The 22,277-nt window shown below is 43.6% G+C and overlaps 3 protein-coding genes across 4 annotated transcripts; all 3 read left to right on the plus strand.

Moving 5' to 3' along the window:
• Positions 1-4,150: 4,150 nt before the first annotated feature.
• LOC309489383 (uncharacterized protein) lies at positions 4,151-6,712 on the plus strand. Its single transcript, XM_082158158.1, has 2 exons — positions 4,151-4,546; positions 4,601-6,712. The coding sequence occupies exons 1-2, from the start codon at positions 4,293-4,295 to the stop codon at positions 6,027-6,029; spliced, it is 1,683 nt and encodes a 560-aa protein (XP_082014284.1). The 5' UTR covers positions 4,151-4,292; the 3' UTR covers positions 6,030-6,712.
• Positions 6,713-11,279: 4,567 nt separating this feature from the next.
• LOC309489394 (fish-egg lectin-like) lies at positions 11,280-12,777 on the plus strand. The gene is made up of 6 exons (XM_082158174.1): positions 11,280-11,337; positions 11,432-11,493; positions 11,630-11,857; positions 11,974-12,185; positions 12,374-12,498; positions 12,590-12,777. Exons 2-6 carry the CDS (start codon positions 11,436-11,438, stop codon positions 12,732-12,734), a joined length of 768 nt encoding a protein of 255 aa, XP_082014300.1. The 5' UTR covers positions 11,280-11,337; positions 11,432-11,435; the 3' UTR covers positions 12,735-12,777.
• Positions 11,294-17,108, plus strand: LOC309489391 (fish-egg lectin-like). Of its 2 annotated transcripts, none has more exons than XM_082158171.1 (6): positions 11,294-11,337; positions 15,690-15,751; positions 15,886-16,113; positions 16,233-16,444; positions 16,640-16,767; positions 16,857-17,108. In XM_082158171.1, the coding sequence occupies exons 2-6, from the start codon at positions 15,694-15,696 to the stop codon at positions 16,999-17,001; spliced, it is 771 nt and encodes a 256-aa protein (XP_082014297.1). In that variant the 5' UTR covers positions 11,294-11,337; positions 15,690-15,693; the 3' UTR covers positions 17,002-17,108. The 2 variants fall into 2 exon arrangements, with proteins under 2 accessions (XP_082014297.1, XP_082014296.1); XM_082158170.1 differs by lacking the exon at positions 11,294-11,337 and adding an exon at positions 15,519-15,592.
• Positions 17,109-22,277: the final 5,169 nt, after the last annotated feature.

Raw genomic sequence — 22,277 nt, forward strand, 5'->3', positions numbered from 1 at the left:
CTCCCTTCGCCAGCAATTAATTTTTCTATGACCCTCCAAAATGTTTGTGAAAAAAGGCATGACCCTCCCCGATAATTTATTGATTAGCCTACTTCTGTACTGGTTTGCGCTTGGCAAAGATGTTCAGATAGCCATTGCTTTTTTTGTGTGTTTTTTTTAAACCATAAACTCTTGCTTTCTCATCTTACTAGGGCTGTAACGATAGACCAAACCTACGATTCGGTTCATATCACGATTTTTGATTTTAGATTTGAAAAAAATCATGTTTTCGGTGCTGATGTTTGTGACTCGTTCAACATGTGGGTGGGGCTGCCAATAAAGCATCTAAAAGCTGTCACAAAGAACCAGCAAAAGTAATGATTATTAATATGTCAAATATAGCAAGGAAACATTTTAATTGTTTATTAATAAACAAGTGTTTTCTGTGTCGACTGCAAAGATGAAGTTGACGATGCGTCGCAATCTTCTCAGAACGCGCCAGAGAGAAATGCACATTTCATAAGCAGAAAGCAGTTCTCTTACGAGAGTCCTCTCGTACTGCGTTTTTGTAAAAACGCTACGGGAAAAGTCTCTTTTCACGAAATACTGAAGCAAAAAATTATCCTTAATTTTCATACATGTAAAGCGCGTTGCGGCAGTGCTTAGCTATGGCGAGACGGCTCGCTCGCTCATTGGCTGCTCTGCAGCAACTGCATAAGCCTATCGAGCGAGGCCTGAGGTGACGTCAGGCCAATGAGGACGCTTCGCGCCCTCCTAGCCATTTCCCGCCGAGATGGGTGTGGCTAGCCTCTATATAAGGAGCTCGAGAAGGCTGATTCACTTGATTTTCATCTCTTCAGCGAAGCTCACGCATCGCTGGATCACGAGGAAGCAAGCGTCGTTTGAGGCAAGCATTTCAGCGGGACGAGCCACTCGAAGCTGCTGGCAACGCCGCCTTCTACAGCCGTACCTGCTGCGCTTTCCGGCGCTATATATCCTTTACCACTCTGTTTGTGTGTGTGTGTGTGTGTTCGCCGCCGCGACACTCACCCCCTAAAAGAGCTGCGTCTTTTTAAAGATACCTTCATGTGGCTCGTGCCGAGCCCCACTCGCCCAGGGAGACCAACACGTCATCTGCGTTTCCTGTTTGGGTGAGAACCATGCAGCACTCGCGCTCGCTGACGGCGGCTGCCCTCACTGCGACCTTTTGCCGATGGTGACTCTGCGGACTCGCCTGGCATCCTTCTCAGAGTCTGCACTCCCCGCCGCGCTGCCGCGCCGTAAGAAGCGCCGCTCGCAGCGGGCCCCGGAACCCGCTCCAGCTCGACCAAGCTCGCCGGTTTGCCCGCCTGCTTCACCGGCTTCTCCTGTTTCACTTCCTGATGCTCAGCGCCCGCAGTCTGCCGCCGCTTCATCAGAGGAAGTCATTTCTGAGGCCGCGTCGAGAGAGAAGGATTCCTGCTCTCTGCTAGCTTCAGGCAGCGAGGACTGGGCGAGCTCTGAGGACCTCGCGCCTCCTGCCCGCAAGCCCACTACGAGAGCCAACATAGAGAAGGAGCTCATGCGAGTACTCGCGCTGGCCGCGGCGAGCCTCGGCCTCGAGTGGTCTGCACCGGAACTCCCTTCTCGTACCCGGCTGGATGGTAGCTTCCTCCCTGGTGAGCGCACTTCTCCGGAATCTAAGCCCGCCCCCTTTCTTCCTGAGCTTCACGAAGAAGTGGCGAAGGCTTGGAATGCGCCCTACTCTGCGCGAACGCGCTCGTCTGTGTCGCCAGCATTTTCCTCCCTGGATAATGCGAAAGACCGAGGCTACCTTTCACTTCCGCCGGTGGAACAGGCGATAGCGACCCACCTTTGCCCGCCCTCTGCTGGACGGCGGACTAAACCGGTGTTGCCTTCTAAAGCCTGCCGCATGACGTCGACGCTGCTCGCGCGAATCTTCTCCGCCGCTGGGCAGGCTGCGTCAGCGCTACACACCATGGCTACACTGCAGATTTTCCAAGGTGATCTCCTCCGTAAGCTGGACGAGATGGGACCGGAGGCTATCTGCATCGCGGATCTGAGGAGCGCTTCGGATCTAACACTCCGCGCTACCAAGTCTGCTGCACAGGCCATGGGAAGATGTATGGCTTCCGCCACTGTTGCTGAGAGGCACCTATGGCTTACGCTCACGGAAATGGCTGATTCCGAGCGCAACGCGTTTCTCGACGCCCCGCTGTCTTCCGCTGGCCTTTTCGGTTCTTCTCTCTCCGAGTTCGTGGAGAGATTTACCGAGGCCCAGAAAGCGTCCCAAGCCTTTAAGCACTTCCTGCCGAAGCGCTCCGGTTCTGCAGCGAATCGCGATAAACAGAATCCGCGAAGCACTCAGCATCAGCCCCCGCCTTCCGCCACACCTTCTCAGCAGCGACAGCAGCGACAGCAGCACAGCTCTAGGTCCCGCTCTCGCTCTACCAGCCGACGCCCTGCTCAGCGCGGGCCTCGACCAAGGGTTGTGGTGAAGCCGGAAGCCCCGAAGAAGTCCTAGCACTCCTAGGGAAGCGCAGGTGTGTGAGCCCCGCTGCGGCCGGTCTCTCACCCAAGCGCACCGCTGTTTCAGTCCCAAGACTTGCGACTGTTCCAGCGTTTTCTGCAAGAAGCAAGCCTGCACAGTTGCCCGCTCGCCTGCACACAAAAGCCGTTTTCACGGCTACCCAGATATATCCCGAAAAGAGTGTATTTTCTGGTGTCCCGGCCACGGCCGTTGGTGCTATAAATGTAGTGTCGATGCCCACTCCTCAGTGCCCATCCCTACACACAAGCACAGCCCTACACTTAGGGCTCGCGCACATAAAATCGACTCAGGTCGATTGCGCTTCCAATATAGTGAAAGTGCCCACTCCCCAGTGCCCACACACACTATGTCTCACAGACCACAGGCTCTCTGTAAAAACGAAACCTGTGCGCGCTCGCTCTGCTCAGACAGGCAGCGCGGCCAAAGCAGTAAATGTGCCCGCTTCCCGCCCACGTTTACTCGCAGACATGAGTCCCGCGGGGCTCGCTCAGACCTCCCTCACTCAGTTAAGCACTGTAGTAAGGTCGAGGACGAGCGCTCTGCCCGCTATATCAAGCGCGCCCCCCGCCTCGAATGCCACAGGCATAACGCCTATGTTATCGCACCTCGAAGCACCTCTGTCGCACGGCGAACAGAGCGCGCTTCGCATCCAGCCCTTAGCCAGCCATGCAGAAGCATGGGCAGCGCTTCCAGGGATTTCGGACTGGGTGCTAGGCATTATAAAAAGAGGCTTCTCGCTACAGTTTTGTCGACGCCCTCCCCGCTTCACAGCGCGCGTCGAGACTACGGTGAATTTAGAAGTAGCACACCTACTTCGCGCCGAAATATCAAAACTGATATGCAAAGGGGCGATAGAGCATGTACCCCTGGCTCAAAGCGAAGGGGGGCTATACAGCAGATACTTTCTAGTCCCCAAAAAGGACGGTGGTATCAGACCCATACTGGATCTAAGACGGCTGAACAAAGCATTAGTGAAACGCAGTTTCAAAATGCTCACGACCAGGAAAATTCTCGCGCAGGTTCGCCGAGGAGACTGGTTCATGTCAATAGATCTGAAGGACGCGTATTTTCAAATACAGATAGCGTCACGTCACAGGCGATACTTGAGATTCGCCTTCGAGGGTCAGATATACCAGTATACAGTCCTTCCGTTCGGCTTGTCCCTGGCACCTCGTACATTTACGAAATGCATGGACGCGGCGCTCGCTCCTCTCAGACTCAGAGGCATGCGAGTGCTGAACTATTTGGACGACTGGCTGATCCTAGCTCAATCACGATCACAGCTCGTGGAGCACAAAACCATTTTACTCGACCACCTCGAGAATCTTGGTATCACGGTCAATTGGACGAAGAGTTCACTGAACCCCAGTCAAACGATTTCGTTTCTGGGTACCATTCTGGACTCACAGTCTATGACAGCGCGGCTGTCGCCACAGCGCGTGCTGCACATTCAGCGCGTGGCGAGATCTTTCCGCTGCGGCGCGTCTACCCCGCTCAAAACGTTTCAGAGGATGCTAGGTCTCATGGCCTCAGCATCAACGGTCCTCCAGCTGGGCTTGCTCCGCATGCGCCCTCTGCAGTTCTGGTTGAAAGCGCGAGTACCGCGCAGAGCATGGGTGTCCGGCCGGTTGCGTCTCAAGGTCGATCAGAGCTGTGTCACAGCCCTGACACCTTGGTTGGCAGACGACTGGTACCGATCAGGTGTAAGCCTGGGGACTTCCTCGAGAGTGAGGATGGTGTCGACCGACGCATCCACCTCGGGATGGGGAGCGCTGCTCGAGGGCAGACCGTTTTTCGGCCTGTGGTCGAAACGAGAAAAGCTCCAACACATCAACTGCCTGGAAATGCTGGCAGTGCACAACGCGCTAACGCGCTTTTATCCCCACATCAAGGACCAACACGTCGTAGTCCGTTCGGACAACACGGCCGTGGTGTCCTATATAAATCGCCAGGGCGGTCTGAAATCCACATCCCTGTACAGGCTGGCGAAACGCCTCCTAATATGGGCTCAGCACAGTTTGCGCTCGCTGAGAGCAGTGCATGTGCCTGGGCTCCAGAATGTGGGCCCAGACAGACTGTCCAGGAACAACATTCCCCTGGGCGAATGGTCTCTACACCCACAAACAGCCCGGCTGTTGTGGGAGAGATTCGGCAGAGCGGAGGTGGACCTATTCGCGTCCCGCGAAAACGCTCATTGCCCCGTGTTCTTTTCCAAGAACGACAGCGCGCTGTCCCACGGATGGCCGCGCTGCCCGCTTTATGCTTTTCCCCCCGTCTCCCTCCTGCCTCAGGTGTTAGAGCGGGTCAAGGAAACGAAATGCTCAATACTGCTTGTAGCACCGTTCTGGAAGAACCAAGCATGGTTCCCAGTCCTGATGCAGCTAGCAGACATCGCTCCATGGCCAGTGCCATTGAGGAGAGATCTCCTCTCGCAGGCCGGGGGCTCGATTTGGCATCCGCACCCGGAGCTGTGGTCGCTTCACGTGTGGGCGCTCAACGGTTATCCGTTAACCTCGCAGAGGGAGTGATAAACACCATCACTCAGGCCAGAGCGCCGTCGACTCGGCGGCTTTATGCCTCGAAGTGGTCGGTTTTCTCCGGCTGGTGTACAGCTCGGAGCGTATCACCTCTCAATTGTGAGGTGACGGAGGTTCTCTCCTTCCTACAGGAGCTGTTGGATAAGGGCAGATCCCCTTCCACGCTCAAAGTTTATGTGGCGGCTATTACAGCGTTTTCCAGAACAACGCTGGGGCAGTCTCTAGGAAGGAACGATTTAGTCATCCGCTTCCTCAGGGGAGCTAGGAGGCTAAATCCTCCCAGACCTCCTTCAGTTCCTATGTGGGACCTTTCTACGGTTTTGGCGGCCATGAAAGGTGCCCCTTTCGAGCCTATCCAATCTATTAGCCTCAAGCATTTGTCTTTCAAAACAGTGTTTTTGATGGCTCTCGCTTCAGTGAAGCGCATAGGCGACCTGCACGCGCTCTCTGTGAGCCCAACGTGCTTAGAGTTTGGACCTAATGACTCTAAAGTCATACTCAAACCTAAGCATGGATATGTGCCAAAATCCCTCAACACACCATTTCGGGCTCAGGTCATCTCCCTGTCTGCCCTGCCGGGATCAAGTGAGGAAGGGGACTCAAGTTTTCTCTGCCCCATTAGGGCTTTAAGAGCTTACGTGTCCCGCTCTGCTGTCTTCAGACAGACTGAGCAGCTCTTTGTCTCGTTCAGTGGACGTTCCAAGGGAATGGCTGTTTCGAAACAGAGCCTATCCAGATGGATAGTTGACGCCATAGCGCTGGCTTATACTGCCAAGGGCCTCCAGTGCCCGTTGGGAGTTAGAGCGCACTCCACGAGGGGTGTTGCCTCCTCGTGGGCTTGGTCCAGCGGGATTTCCCTACAGGATATATGTACGGCGGCGGGCTGGGCCTCGCCGTCTACATTTATTAGGTTTTACAACCTAGAGGTTCCCGCCTTGCAGGCTAAGCTACTATCGGTGTAGCCGATTCAGCTGTCTAACTAGAACACTGAAATCGCATGCGCAATGCGCTGCCGACTGTCTTATGGGCAGAATTGTGTAAGACCCACATTTCCCGCATTTAGCTCAGGTTTCCCCACCCTGTCTATGCTATGTCATATTCGCGTCTGCTGACGCAACCTTATAAGGACAGAGGAATCCCCTCTTGTCTCTAGACTCTCTCTGTGAGGTCATGTTTTACGTCCGTGGACGTTGCAATATGGGGAATTATGTAATCAGACTCTTTGTGAGTCTATCTGGTGATTATGCACTGTACACCTGGTTTGCTCCAGTGATTGGTGTCTTTATCCCAGCACGCACGGCGCTTTACAAGGGGTTCCCGTAGCGTTTTTACAAAAACGCAGTACGAGAGGACTCTCGTAAGAGAACGTACTCGGTTACTAACGTAACCTCGGTTCTCTCTAGAAGAGGGAACGAGTACTGCGTTCTCTGCCGTGCATACGGTTCACTCTGGTTCGCTTCGGCGATGAAAATCAAGTGAATCAGCCTTCTCGAGCTCCTTATATAGAGGCTAGCCACACCCATCTCGGCGGGAAATGGCTAGGAGGGCGCGAAGCGTCCTCATTGGCCTGACGTCACCTCAGGCCTCGCTCGATAGGCTTATGCAGTTGCTGCAGAGCAGCCAATGAGCGAGCGAGCCGTCTCGCCATAGCTAAGCACTGCCGCAACGTGCTTTACAGGTATGAAAATTAAGGATAATTTTTTGCTTCAGTATTTCGTGAAAAGAGACTTTTCCCGTAGCGTTTTTACAAAAACGCAGTACTCGTTCCCTCTTCTAGAGAGAACCGAGGTTACGTTAGTAACCGAGTACGTCTGTTTTCCTTCGTTTTGAATTGTTCTGTTTAAAAGTAGACATTTCAAGCTTTCTATATATTTCTCAGGTCTGTGAGGCAAGTAGCATACCTTACGCTGAGTTTCGGTTCATTTATGAGACAAGAGTCCAGGGCTGAGTTTCCCGATAACGTTGTCTCTTAGCGCACTACGAAGACTCTTAAGGTATAACTTAACTGAAGGTATACCATTTCTAGGCGTGTTCCCCGAACTAATACCTTAGGAATCTGCTTAAGATATACCTTCTTACGTGCGACGTTACCCGGTGCTGTGCGTGGCGATGGTGCTAAATCTGCTGATATCGATGGCTCGAGAATCAATTATTCTCTCGTGCAAGGGCTGCTTATCTGAGAAAGCGGTGTTCTTTATAAAAAAGCACTTTAGAAATAGTTGAAATTGCATTTATTAGGACTCATGGGATATTATAAAAAGTAATCCAAACTATAATAGCATTGCCTACATATTTTAAAATTGTATCATATATATTGCTGCCATAATAACCATTTAAATTTGTATGTGCTTTCTTCTCTTTCCCATTTTTGTTCGCTGAGGTGGAGCTGCGATGAAATATTGTTCTTGTAAATACTTTCAAGCATTTCAGTAATAAAAGTTTACATCGTACGTACGGTGCTCGGCAGTGATCAAAAAGGATTTAAACAGTGAATTTTGAATCTCTTCTTGAAAACGCAGAGATGTGGATTCAGACGGCAATTAAATTACCACACGACCTGTTCGTCAAAAAACAGTAGGTACTAATTTGGCCAGGGATTTTTACGCGGGTTGGGTGAGAAAAAACACTGATATTATGGATTCGGACGGCACTAAAATCACAGACTTACCCCTGTAAATGTTTAAAATACCGTACGAGCCCATGATAAACAATATCAGCGTCCGAATAGAACTTAACTGACAGTAGCCTTTGCTTTCACTGGCCTTTAAAAGCGCTCTTTTATTAAAATACATTTATAAAATTGTATTATATATAATAATATAATTAAAATTCTAACAACAATCAGTGTAATGACAATTTTATTCTTTGCATGAAAACACTTGAATTAGCCTAACTGAACACTGTCTGTGTGTATTCAAACTTCAGAATTATATTCATATAGCCCTGCAACAGTGATAAGGTGAAGCTAAGAATGGTCCAGACCAACCTTCCGAAAGTATGATTTACAGAAGGTATACTTAACTAAGAACGTTTCGGGAAACACGTATTATCCATAAGGTACAGCTTAAGGTGTAACTTAAGAACGACGTAGCGTTAAGAAGGTTTCGGGAAACTCAGCCCAGTTCACTCGCCCGCGCCTCGGTGATTATCTATTTTCTACTATATTTACTTCTTATTTATTAAATCCAGATGAAACATTGATTAAAATAAAGATACAATTAATAAAAAAACGAAATTCACTTTAAAGAAAGGCTTTGTGCTTTCTGTTTGAGGTCTCTGTGCAATTTTTAAAGTCGCTTTCAGAGCAGTCATGTCCGTAATGGAGAACTGTCACGCCCGTAACATTGTTATTGTTTTTTAGTTTTTTTTCACATAAATGCGAACACGAAAAATAAAATAAAAATAATATTTTATGTTCTGTGGAGGCCGATCTTTATTCATCCGGTGGGTATATATCTTTTGGTTTGCACAGTGTAATTTATAGAAGAATTACTAAAACATATTTTGCCACCTAAAAGTTAAAGATTTTTTTGTGTCACGTCACGTCACGTGTATTTCCCTCATATTAAATATAAAATTTAATGTGTAGACTGATATTTTTCTAATGTCTTGACTTCTTTATTTTTCTAATGTCTTGACTCCAAAATATTGGTATTAAATGCATTTTCTGAGAATTTATATTTCAAGTTTTGACTGCAAATGTTACGTCTATAACACTGGAATCGCCCAATTTTAACGAATTTATCCTCAACTAGTTTTTGTGGTGTAGGTCTACGTATTTTATTATGTTAACTTAAATAATACTAATAGTAATTTAAAGATGTGGTAGCCCTACATCTTACACATCGTGGAAACAAAATAAGAATGGAACTAAAATATGGTAGTATCGTGCTACAGCGCACATTCTATCAGCTGCAGTTCTGGCGCCTCAGTCGCAATCCTGCTGTAAAACTCAACGTTCACATCACATGTTAATGCAGTGGTAGAGTTACACTCACAGGACACTGTGCACTTATTCGCAATCACAAAAGTTCATTATTTGCTCGTGCTTTAAAGCTTTGCCGGGTAAACATTCCATTGGCATTCTGTTCTGACATGATGGATTTTTTCTAAGCGCGAACTGAAGTGCGCGCGCACTGTCAAACAGCGCCAAACTGGATTTTTGTTGGGTCAGACCCATCTGATATCGAAGGGGGGCTGATAACGTGAGATCAACATGGAGCTAAATGGAAAAAAATATCACCAAACAAGCCACTTTGAAATGTTGCTGTTTTCATGTAAATAAAAGTTGGGTGACCCTCCCCCTAGACTAAAAAAAGTTGAATGACCCTCCCCTCAACAAAGAATAAAAAGACATGACCCTCCCCTATTTTCCTCCGGTGGCCCCTTCCATAAATACCGAACGGTCCCTTAGTAGAGAAGTCTGAGGTGGAGCCGGAGAGCTGGAGAGCTTGACCACTGGAGGAGGAAGGACTCTGGGCGGAAGCGGATAGTCCATATAGTCGGACAGGACCGGCAGAGAAGGAGAGATTTCGAGGGTGAAGAAAAGGGTGAGACATGGATCTGCAGACTACAAATCAATCAGACAGTAATCCGTTCCTGGCTGTGGGATGGACTTGGCCACAAGCACTGACTCCCGGATGGATCTGGCGGTAGGCTCTAGGGGACGGAAATGGTGACTGGCTCAGGCTCCGGGATGGACATGGTGGCTGGCTCTGGCTCCATAGCGGGAGTGTGCTCTGGCTTGGGGTCCGTGGCTGGCACGGGGCAGACGTCCTTTTCCTCTTCTGCCTCCCTAACAGACGGTGAAGGGTGATAGCTGTAAGACTGGAAGAGAGGGCTACTCTCTGAGAGAACAAAGGAAATTAACATTTGAACTCACTCTCGTGAAGGTAGCATCACCATTCGAGACGCAAGTCTCACCTCAGAATCATCTTAATCTACATGTCTTTCCCACTTCCCCCACTCTCTCTCTTTCATGCTGAGATCACCTGAAATTCACCCCAAAATTGATATGGTTTGATTTGAATAATTATCATACAGTATTATACATGTTTGTTATCATTTGAAATGTCTCAGTGCAACTGGTACAAATGTCTCATTCCCAAAGAAGTAAACCAAAAGGTAATAAGTTAAGAGTTTTATGGATAACTTGTACACAAAAGAGGGTGCGCGTCTTCCAGGCAAATGGCATTCTGTTCCCAAAAGGTGTAAACTCTGAAGGCAAATTGCCATTGTAAGCAGATGTTTCCATGTGAAAGAAGTTTCTGTCTATATAATGAAATGCAGCAAAAGGCTCAGGGCGATTCATGCATTTCCTAATGTCAAGGTTCGCATCTTCACTTTTTATTCCAGAGCATTTGAGGTTTTGTATCTTTTATCTTTGAACTGATTATGAAATTGGCATTATATATTTACCTGACATAATAAATTGTAAACATTTGATTTTTATTCTAACGGACTGTGACATTATTTTCAGGAAAGAGTTCAAAAGAATAGTCAAACATTCGCTCACATTTAATGATGAACATATATCATTAAAACCTTTTCATTTATGGAGTCAGATGAAATAACGAGTTAATGCATATGAGAAAATGTTTTTCATTCAATCAAAATACTTTGCCACGAGGAAAGACCAGCCTGATCTCACGGCAATTCGTACGAATTCTACGAGGTGGCTAATTCGTACGAATTCATACGACCTCACTCGTACAAATTAGTAAGATTTTTGCTAAATCGTACATATTTTACAAATTGCCCAATTCGTATGAATTCATATGAATGACCTACCCCTGACCCCGCCCCTAAACGTACCCATCATGTGGGTTTAGACAAATCGTACAAATTTATACGAGTGAGGTCGTACGAATTCGTAACCTTTTTATCACTCGTACGAATTGGTCGTGAGATAGCGTTGGAAAGACAGTAACCTTCAAAACAAAAACCTTCACCCACTGACCGGATGCCTCCATTGGGCCAATTGAGCCGGGTTTACATGTCCAAACAAGATCCTACAAGAGATTGAACTAAGCTGAGGGTATAAATACACTGGGCAAACAAAGGAACTAAACTAGGTGCAGGTGACAGCAATATGTAACTATAGAATCAAACGGCATAATCAGGCAACATCAGCCCCCAGTCTAATCAGGCAACATATTTCGTCTATTTAAATGACCCCTCAACAGCATTTGTCAACATTGGATGCAAATTTCTAGTACCTGTATTACAGAAGAGAAGAATCCACACTGACTTCTGGTCTATCAAGAGAAGGTTGTCTTCATTTAATTAATGTTAATTTAATATTCATTATGTTTTATCCTTACTCATGTTGAACTCCCTTATATAAATTTATGGTTATGAACAGAGCAATGAAGGTTTTTCAGAGTGTCCTGATACTCTTCAGCTGCCAGTTCCTCCCCTCTCTGGGTAAGCTACTAATGTGATTTGGTAACATCAATATATTATAAATCCATTTAAAAAAAAATTTTGATGGTGTCTTATACAATAGTATGTAATTCATTTGTGAAAATTTCTATTTGTACTCATTTTGCTCTGTCTTCAGCTTTAAACTGTGTAGTGATGAGTGGCTCCCTGAAGCAGATAGACGCTGGATCTGGTTTAGTGGTTGGAGTGAACGATCAGAATGAAGCGTTTGTCCTAAATAATACTGCCTTCAGAAAGATTTGCACGTCTCTAAAGCACTTCAGTGTTGGTCCTGCTGGTCTGCTCGGGGTGGATGCAGCTGACAAGATCTTCAAGGTGCTGGGTGGCAGCTTTGTGCAGATTCCAGGTGAAAAGAGCAATTACAGAAATCAATGCATGCCTAATCATTTATTTGTTTTGAGACATTATCTTATAGTTATTCTTAAATTAATCTTTCATCCAACCTGTTGATTGTACTGTTAGGCCTTCTCAAACAGGTGGATGCTGGAGGTGATCAGATCATTTCAGGTGTCAATGTGAATGATGACATCTTCTGCTTAAATATGGATGCTAATAACAAATGGCCATCCAGCAGTTTTCCTTGGGTTTCAATTAATGGAAAGCTGAAGTATTACAGCTGTGGCCCGTACAGCTGTTGGGGAGTGAACAGCGCTGACCAAATCTACATCTTGAAGGTAATGTCATAATGTTAAATACAAGGGCATGAGTTCAAGTTTAAATACACCAGGTTTTAACAATAAACTAGACCTCACACACATGTTTGGTTTTCTGATATAAAGAAACTGGTTTGGAAGCAGCAAACGCAGTTACTTGATGTAACTATTATAGTTGACTGGTTTGTGTTTCTTTGGGTCTCGTGCAGGATGTGTCTAGTAATGCCTGTTCCGGGTCCGGCTTTGTGAATATTCCTGGACTTCTGTCCATGATTGAAGTAGCAACTGATGGCAGTGTCTTTGGTGTCAACTCTCAAGGGAACTTATACCAGAGGTAAATGGAACCTTCATATTAAACATTGTATGAACAAAAGTGATTATTTATTTTCTGATATAAATGCTACATTAAAGAAATGATTTTGCAGAACTGGTGTCACTCGAGCCAACCCCGCTGGCACAGACTGGACCTCGATGGTTGCCTGTCCCAATAACCACAAGCATGTGAGCTTTGACCTGGGATTTCTGTGGGTCGTCTGTGTTGACGGCTCCATCCGTAGATGTACTTTATAGTCTGTTATGAGTCACTGCAGCAACAGAGGAGCTCAATCATTAACAGAAATCTGAAAGTTTGATTAAACTCTTCTCTTGAATCAATAAAGCATTATGATGGCATCTTATCAATGTTGTTTCTTTTGTGTATCATTTTGTTCAGTGGTTCTCCAACTGAGAAAAAAAGCATTTTATTTCTAATGTCTGATTAGTAAACATGTTTTGTCTATAATTTCTAGTTGTCGTCACACTTTTAAAAGTTGCAGGAATTTATTAGTGAAGGATCTTAGGATTCAAACTAGGAAATATGCAACTTATGTTTGTGCAGTTTCAACAGAGCAAACATTCATCTATTTAACTTCATTATGTTTCTTTATCTGTCACATTATTTTCTATATTTGAAAATATTCTATATTTGTTTAATCTTAAAGGCAGAGGAAGCAGGAGATGAATTGAATATTTCTTAAAGGGACACCAGGCAAGTCTGAGTGTTTTTTTTCTCTATGAAGCTCCCCCTAGTGTCTGGTAGTAAATGCTTTCAAACACTGTCAGAAAAACAAACTGTTGTCCCTCGCCACGAGCAACCCAGCTGAGCAGAGGAACCGGCTATTTCAAAACCAGTTATGTCTACCGAGGCAAGTAAAGCAATATTTTCTTTCCAACTGATGGCGATTTATGTGTTGTCATGCATAGGCCTACTAGTATTTTTACCGGGAACGGACGAGGTGAACTACTGCTTTTGTGTTTGTTTTTGGGAGAGTGGGCATGAGCATAAAAAATATATATATATTGGAGGCTAATATTTGTCTAAAGTTATATTAGCAAGGTCCAGTTCATCTGGTAGAATGACGGTTTACCTTTGCTTGTCTAAGAAAACATCAGAATGTTTTTTCTAGCTCGATCATATGTGCAACATGTTTATTGCCTATCATCAGACGCGTTGACTTAGTGACATAAAATAAAAGTGTAAGTTACACAAATAAAACCGACAGAGGAACGGCCAAACAACTAGTGCTAACGTTACAGAAATCAAACGTGTTTGCTAATGACAATGCTAACATCAAAGTTATAGTATCTAGCGTACTAGTAAGCCCGTAACAGACAGCGATCATAATAAAAACCTTTACAGACAATAGCAAACATCCTGAGGTCACAATTACTTGAAATTTAAATATTAAACACAGTTTATTCCAAAGATACTTGCAACAGCAGCCAGGTCAGCATCCGTTTTGCAGGCTTCTGTTTCTCTCAGTTCTCCCCATTCTGAAAAAGCCGGTCCGATATTTACTCGAGTCTGACTTCTTGCTCGGTCAGTCTCCCGTTTCCTCTTTCGTTGGTCCTCCGACAAAGATTTCCTAGCTTTCTGCTGCTTTTTTACAGGCTCAGCCATAACTCAATCTATCGTTGCCCTTTGCTTATAGCTAGCCGGTGCTTGAATGGGGGCGTGTTCGTGTGCAGTGCCGTCAAGCAATTCGTTACATCGCGAGACCTGATATCACGCGATACTTCCTGACGGCGAGGCCGGCGGCCCGCCGGCCCAAAGTTGCAAGTGAGTTTTTTCCGCTCTCGGGCACCAGGGGGGTGCGAAACCACCACCATTCAACCCGAAATAAGTAATATAACCATTCCACTGACTCCGAAGCTGTTCAGTTAAGGTTAAAAAGTTACCTAGAGCACCTTTAGTGCTCATTTGTACACAATCAGCAAATGTTGTAAGGCTTTACCAAAGCAAAACCAGTGGAAGATTACGGCTTTACGACATCATGTGGTGTTAAAAACCTTTGTCATATACAGAGTTACCAAATTAACATTTTAACATTTAAGAATGAACAAATTAGCAAATACCAAATAATTAACATTTGCAAAATTCTGAAATTTTAAATAAGTAAAAAAAAAAGAAAAAAAGCTGTTTGATTACAACTTTCAAAATGACTGACCCTAACTAAACAAATGCAGCTGTTTGAAAGCTTGATAATGTTAAGATTGATTTTAAATGGTCCCCTCACAGATCCATCTGCAGACTGAATCACAGAGATGACATGATCACTCTGATGCAGTCATTCCAGCACCAATTTTTAAACTGTCACGGCACGGGTGCTCTGTAGTTGATTCTGAAGTGGCATAGAATGAACAATTTACAAGAGACTTTAATGAAACAGAGAATATACAGGAGTAACTCTTCACATATAATATTGACAAACCCCAAACTGAGAAAACTTTCTTATTTGAAAACTAATCATTTACACAATTTAACAATGCTGACATGTAAACAGACAAAAACAATATAGGGAATCCAAGTGCAGTTTATTATAATGGTGATAATCCCAAAAAAAAAAACATGACGCATAAACCCTGAGTTAATCCAAAGCATGAAACACAAAATAAACATGAACTAGAAATCATAATTCTGGAACATAGTTACATGGCAAACATGAGGGCTTTAATACACAAAGACTAATGACAACAAGGAACTGGTAGGGAAAATCAGAGACTTTGTTTCATCCTCCAGCTTGTGCTTCACCGAAACGTGGCATTCTGGACTTATACCAGACTCTGCGCTACAGCTGGCAGAATTCCAACTCTTCAGAGAAGATTACATGTCCAAACAAGAACCTACAAGAGATTGAACTAAGCTGAGGGTATAAATACACTGGGCAAACAAAGGAACTAAACTAGGTGCAGGTGACAGCAATATGTAACTATAGAAACAAACGGCATAATCAGGCAACATCAGCCCCCAGTCTAATCAGGCAACATATTTCGGCTATTTAAATGACCCCTCAATAGCATTTGTCAACATTGGATGCAAATTTCTAGTACCTGTATTGCAGAGGAGAAGAATCCACACTGACTGCTGAATTCTGGTCTATCAAGAGAAGGTTGTCTTCATTTAATTAATGTTAATTTAATGTTCGTTATAGTTTATCCTTACTCCTATTGAACTCACTTATATAAATGATTTATGGTTCTGAAAAGAGCAATGAAGTTTTTTCAGAGCGTCCTGCTACTCGTCAGCTGCCAGTTCCTTCCCACTCTGGGTAAGCTACTAATGTGACTTGGTAACATCAATATATTATAAATCCATTTAAAAAAAATATTTGATGGTGTTTTATATAATAGTATGTAATTCATTTTTGAAAGTTTGTACTCATTTTGCTCCATGTTTTCACAGCTTTAAACTGTGAAGTGATGAGTGGCTCCCTGAAGCAGATAGATGCTGGATCTGGTTTAGTGGTTGGAGTGAATGATCAAAATGAAGCGTTTGTCCTAAATATTAATGCCTTCAGAAAGATTGGCACGTCTCTAAAGCACTTCAGTGTTGGTCCTGCTGGTCTGCTCGGGGTGAATGCAGCTGACAAGATCTTCAAGGTGTTGGGTAGCAGCTTTGTGCAGATTCCAGGTGAAAAGAGAAATGACAAATCAATACATGCTTAATCGGTCATTAATTTGTTTTAAGACATTATCTTATAGTTATTCTTAAATTAATCTTTCATCCAACCTGTTGATTTGTATTGTTAGGCCTTCTCAAACAGGTGGATGCTGGAGGTGATCAGATCATTTCAGGTGTCAATGCAAATGATGACATCTTCTGTTTAAATATGGATGCTAACAACAAATGGACACCAAAAACTATTCCTTGGGTTTCAATTAATGGAAAGCTGAAGTATTACAGCTGTGGCCCGTACAGCTGTTGGGGAGTGAACAGCGCTGACCAAATCTACATCTTGAAGGTGATGTCATAATGTTAAATACAAGGGCATGAGTTCAAGTTTAAATACACCAGGTTTTTAACAATAAACTAGACCTCACACACGCGTTTGATTTTCTGACATAACTAAAGAAACTGGTGTGGAAGTAGCAAACGTAGTTATTTTATGTGACTTTGTTATGGTTGACTGGTTTGTGTCTCTTTGGGTCTGGTGCAGGATGTGTCTAGTAATGCCTGTTCTGGGTCCGGCAAATTTGTGAATATTCCTGGACTTCTGTCCATGATTGAAGTAGCAACTGATGGCAGTGTCTTTGGTGTCAACTCTCAAGGGAACTTATACCAAAGGTAAATGGTACCTTCATATGAAACATTGTATGAACAAAAGTGATTACTTTTTTTCTGATCTAAATGCTAAAGAAATGATGATTTTGCAGAACGGGTGTCACTCGATCCAACCCCGCTGGCACCGACTGGATCTCGATGGTTGCCTGTCCCAATAACCACAAGCATGTGAGCTTTGACCTGGGATTTCTGTGGGTCGTCTGTGTTGACGGCTCCATCCGTAGATGTACTTTATAGTCTGTTATGAGTCACTGCAGCAACAAAGGAGCTCAATCATTAACAGAAACCGCAAAGTAATCAGTCATTATTAATAAATCTAAAAGTTTGATAAATCTCTTCTCTTGAATGAAAGCATTATGATGGCATCTTCTCAATGTTTCATTTGTGTATCACTGTTCAGTGGTTCTCCAACTGAGGGGAAAAAAGCTTTTTTTTTTTTTTCTGTCTGATTAGAAAACATGTTTTTGTCTATAATTTCTATAGTTTATCACACTTAAAAGTTGCAGGAAGTTATTAGTGAAGGATCTTCAACTTGTGTTTGTGCAGCTTCAACAGCAAACATTCATCTGTTTAACTTCATTTATGTTTCTATATCTGTCACATCTGCAACCTGTCTTTTGAAAATCATATTTCATATGTTACAAAAACAGCCTTTTTCCACCTTAGAAACATTGCTAAGCTACGTAATATGCTATCAGTTTCTGATGCAGAAAAGTTAGTTCAAGACCTTGAGACTGGATTACAGTAATGCTTTATTAGCTGGTTGTCCTGCATCCTCAAACAAGCTACAGTTAGTCCAAAATGCCGCCGCTAGAGTTCTTACTAGATCAAGAAAATATGATCATATAACACCGATTTTATCACTGCATTGGTTACCTATAAAGTTCTGTATTAATTACAAGGTATTGCTACTGACTTATAAAGCCCTAAACGGCTTGGCTCCAGTCTATTTAACGGATCTTCTATCGCCCTATAATCCATCGTGCTCTTTAAGATCACTAAATTCAAGGCTTTTAGTTATACCTAGGATATCCAGAACCACCAAAGGGAGGGAGAGCATTTTCACATTTGGATCCAAAACTCTGGAATAGTCTTCCTGATACTGTTCGTTGCTCAGACTCGCTCTCCCAGTTTAAAACTAGATTAAAGTCGCATCTCTTCAGCCAGGCATTCATATAATCTTACAGTTCAAACTACAATCCGGCCTCTAGCTCATAAATGCCAGAGGAGAACTGGCCCCCGACTGAGCCTGGGTTCTCCCAAGGTTTTTTTTCTCCATTAGGTCACCTGATGGAGTTTTAGGACACCATTAGGTCACTTGGAGTTTTTCGGTTCCTTGCCACTGTTGCCTTTGGCTTGCTCAGTTGGGGATATTTAATTTAATTTGATCAATCAATAAATTCCTCTTGAAACAAACTTTGATGTATTATTTTAATTTAATACATTGAAGCTGCTTTGATACAATCTGTATTGTGAAAAGCGCTATACAAATATACTTGACTTGACATTAATTTCTATATACATGCACTAATGTAGCAATTTGTATATTAATGGCTGTAACACAGTTCATTGTTGTGGGAAGGAGGTGGGAACCGGCAAACATTTAAAGACTTTTATTAATAAAATAAATATAAAAGTAAAGGCAGCTGCACCTCACGGGCGACTGCTGCCACATATAATAAAACTAAAATAAAAGTCCAGGCCTGGCCTCTCTCGTCCTTCACTGTCATTGCTCCTTTTATGCTTCTGCTCCTCTCTGAGAGATACGAGACCGGTGCGTCGCTCATCAGTAATCCCGCCACCGGCCTTGTGCTGTTCTCACGGCCCTCGGCCTCGTCCTGCTCGACGCAATGGCTTCATCATTTTTTATTAATTTTTTTCATAGATATTTGTTTAATCTTAAAGGCAGGGGAAGCGCGGAAGCAGGAGACGAAGTGAAAATATTTCTTAATTCTCATTTATCAGCAAATGTTATTAGACTATACCAAAGCAAAAGCAGTGGAAGATTATGGCTTCACAACATCATTCTGTGGTGTTAAAAACCTTATTTTTAACATGTATATACAGAGTTACCAAATTAACTTTTTAACAAAAATGTTAACAAATTACTTTTTTTTTAAATAAAAGAAAATGTTTAACAAATGAACAAAATACCAAAGAATTAACATTTGCAAAATTCTGAAATTGAAAAAGTTTTTCAAAAAAGCTGTTTGATTACAACTTTCAAAATGACTGACCCTAACTAAACAAATGCATTTTATTTATTTTTTTACACTTTTAAAAACGTACTCGGTTACTAACGTAACCTCGGTTCTCTCTAGAAGAGGGAACGAGTACTGCGTAAGTATCTTACGCTAGGGGAAAATCCCTTTTCCTCGAGATATTGAAGCCAAAAAATTATCCTTAATTTTGTATTATTGTAAAACGCGTTGCGGCAGCATACAGACATAGGCAAGACGGCTCGCGTGCCTATTGGCTGTTCTGCGGCAACTGCAGCAGCCTATCGAGCGAGGCCTAGCGTGACGTCAGACCCAATGAGGGTGCTTTGCGCCCGCTGCGTCACGTCCCGCCGAAACGGGCATGGCTTAGGCCTATAAATCCGGCTCGCAGGCAGCTGATATCTGGTTTTTCATCGCCGAAGCGAACCAGAGCGTGTGCATGCACGGCAAGATACGCAGTTCTAGAGAGAACCGAGGTTACGTTAGTAACCGAGTACGTTCTCTTACGAGAGGTCTCTCGTACTGCGTAAGTATCTTACGCTAGGGGACCCAATGTAAAACGCCGGGCGTGCTGGGATCTGACACCAAAGACCAAAGGGCGAAAGCCCGGGGTTCATATAGTGCACAATCACCAACGGAACTCACAGGGAGTCTGGGAAGAGGGAGGGGCGGAACCGCGCTCTTCCACATATAGCAGCGTCCCTCAGACGCAAATTACATCATACAGACAGGGCGCAGTACGGCCTGAACTGATGGAAAATTGTGGGTCTTATTCATTGCCCATAAGCATTTTATGGTCGATCAGCGAGCAGTGCTCAGCGGACACAGTATTCTGAACCGATAGCATCAGAACAGACAGTACTGGTTTATTTAGACCGACAACAGCCTGGCCTGTAAGGCGGGAACCTCTAGGTTATAAAACCTTATAAATGTAGACAGGGAGGCCCAGCTTGCCGTCATACATATATCTTGCAAGGCAATCCCACTTGACCGTGGAGTGCGCTCTGACACCCAACGGGCACTGCATGCCCTTGGAAGTGTATGCCAGCGCAATGGCGTCAACTATCCATCTGGATAGGCTCTGTTTCGACGCAGCTAGTCCCTTGGAACGTCCGCTGAACGAAATAAAGAGCTGCTCCGTCTGTCTGAAGACAGATGAGCGAGACACATAAGCTCTTAATGCCCTGACTGGGCAAAGGAAGCTCGCGTCTCCTTCCTCGTCAGAGACCGGCAGGGCTGACAGGGAAATGACCTGCACCCTAAACGGTGTGTTGAGGGATTTTGGAACATAACCGTTGCTAGGTTTGAGTATAACTCTTGAGTCATTAGGCCCAAACTCCATGCACGTCGCGCTTACTGAGAGCACGTGTAAGTCCCCTATGCACTTCACTGAAGCGAGAGCCAGAAGAAACACTGTCTTGAAAGACAGGTGTTTAACCCTCTGAGGTCGGCAAACGCGCCCCCGCGTTTTGCTGGATTTTCTTCACATTGTAGAACAATAAACTTAAATGGTAACACTTGATAGTCCGTTTGTTGAGACTATACTAGTTATTAGTAGCCATTCAGTAGCTTGTCAACAGTGCATCAGTTGACATTCAACAACACTGTTTCAACTGACAAGTAACATACGTTCAACTGACTGCCTATAGACTATAAGGTACAATTCAAGTGTAAATCTACAGATTTTACGAAAAAAGTGCCTGTTGACTGTCAATATTATTTTGCAACAGGTTATTAACCAATTGGCGACTAACTTTCAATTGTCAACTAACTTTCTGTAGATTGAGTACCAACAACTCAAGATCAATCTGTCAGTTAAAAGTCAACAGTCATGTCAGCATATGTAGTAGCCTATATGATACTGCATATCCTACTCAAGGGGTCTCATGTGCATCAAATTAATGATTATTTTAGCTGATTTAAAAATGTTTTTAAAAATGTTTTAACCATTTGTAGATAATCTGTTGATAGTCAACTAAAGATTACATGTAGTTGCTTATTTGTTGCTTGTCAACAAAGAAATTGTTTATGATCAGTAGACTATTAATAGACATTCTCAACTAAGCGTTAGTAGATATATTTTAGGACTATCTAATTAAAGTGAAAAACAGTTTATATCAGTAGAAAGTCTATAACCTATCAACAGATTAATATATTGTTTATGATCAGTTGACTATTAATAGACATTATCCACTAAGTGTTAGTAGATATCTTTTAGGACTATCTAATTAAAGTGAAAGACAGTTGATATCAGTAGAAAGTCTATAACCTGTCAACAGATTGCATACCTAACCTGACTGAGGTAGAACAAACACTATGGCCAGCACATCAGAGAAAAAAAATCACTTTTATTAAATAAAATAATATATAAATATATATATATATATAATACAACCATGAATACAACCCATTATTTACTAGGATATCACGATCACATCTGAACCATCTGATTATGAGAAAAAAATTATATTGAGCATTCCAAATGAGAAAACTCTCAATAGTCTACATCATTTCAAATGCCCGAGGCCAAGATCAAAAGTTATGAACAACAAATAACAATAATTATTAATTAATACATTTAGCCTTTCATGATAGTAAGTTTTACAGAAAATCGCATTTATTAAATGCAGTTTAACGTTATAACAGTTACTCATTTAAGAAATAATCTCTGTTCCTGATGCAAACTCGCTTCGGAGGATTATCGTTAACAGACAAGACTATAGTTTAAACCCTTAACAATACCTTCTTGAATCGTTTAACCATTTTGTAACATTTAGTTTATTTAACGTTACGGTGAGACACAAAAGGCGTTTTCTCCTATAGAACCATAATACACCAAAACACAATATAAATTAACAAAATACATAATTTGTATTAGCTAACGTAACATTAGATGTAATCCAAATCTTTATAATCCATACGCAAGCAAGAAACAGATCCAAATTCAGCCCTTCATCCACATCCAGCGGTCTCCATCTCCATTCTCAGCAGCGACCGTAAATGTCAAATCCCACGCTCGTGATGAATTTAAATTAAAAAATTGCGCCCTCAAGAAGCGTTACGACATGTTTTACGGCAGTGATATCAAACGCTCATTGGCTCTCGCCTGCTTCGTCACAGATTGCAGCATGCCGTGTTTCAGTTGAAACAACATTGAAATGCAGAAGCGCGCGCGCGCCGTCTTCATGCAGAGGGAAGCTGGGTTAACATTTTCATGGATTAATAACTTAAATTCTGCTCTGTCCCTTATATAAAACTATTATATACTGCCAGAGAGGACTGCAACACATCGTC

Source organism: Leuciscus leuciscus (genome assembly GCF_965113295.1).
Source record: "Leuciscus leuciscus genome assembly, chromosome: 24".
Lineage (NCBI taxonomy): Eukaryota > Metazoa > Chordata > Actinopteri > Cypriniformes > Leuciscidae > Leuciscus > Leuciscus leuciscus.

Excerpts from the sequence above, each read along its gene's own strand:
- LOC309489391 (XM_082158171.1), top strand. The coding sequence starts at position 15,694 with ATGAAGTTTTTTCAGAGCGTCCTGCTACTCGTCAGCTGCCAGTTCCTT. Across the intron at positions 15,752-15,885 it reads CCAGTTCCTTCCCACTCTGG|CTTTAAACTGTGAAGTGATG; the intron begins GTAAGCTACTAA and ends ATGTTTTCACAG. Across the intron at positions 16,114-16,232 it reads CAGCTTTGTGCAGATTCCAG|GCCTTCTCAAACAGGTGGAT; the intron begins GTGAAAAGAGAA and ends TTGTATTGTTAG.
- LOC309489394 (XM_082158174.1), top strand. The coding sequence starts at position 11,436 with ATGAAGGTTTTTCAGAGTGTCCTGATACTCTTCAGCTGCCAGTTCCTC. Across the intron at positions 11,858-11,973 it reads CAGCTTTGTGCAGATTCCAG|GCCTTCTCAAACAGGTGGAT; the intron begins GTGAAAAGAGCA and ends TTGTACTGTTAG. Across the intron at positions 12,499-12,589 it reads CAAGGGAACTTATACCAGAG|AACTGGTGTCACTCGAGCCA; the intron begins GTAAATGGAACC and ends ATGATTTTGCAG.
- LOC309489383 (XM_082158158.1), top strand. The coding sequence starts at position 4,293 with ATGGGGAGCGCTGCTCGAGGGCAGACCGTTTTTCGGCCTGTGGTCGAA. Across the intron at positions 4,547-4,600 it reads CCTAATATGGGCTCAGCACA|ACAGACTGTCCAGGAACAAC; the intron begins GTTTGCGCTCGC and ends ATGTGGGCCCAG.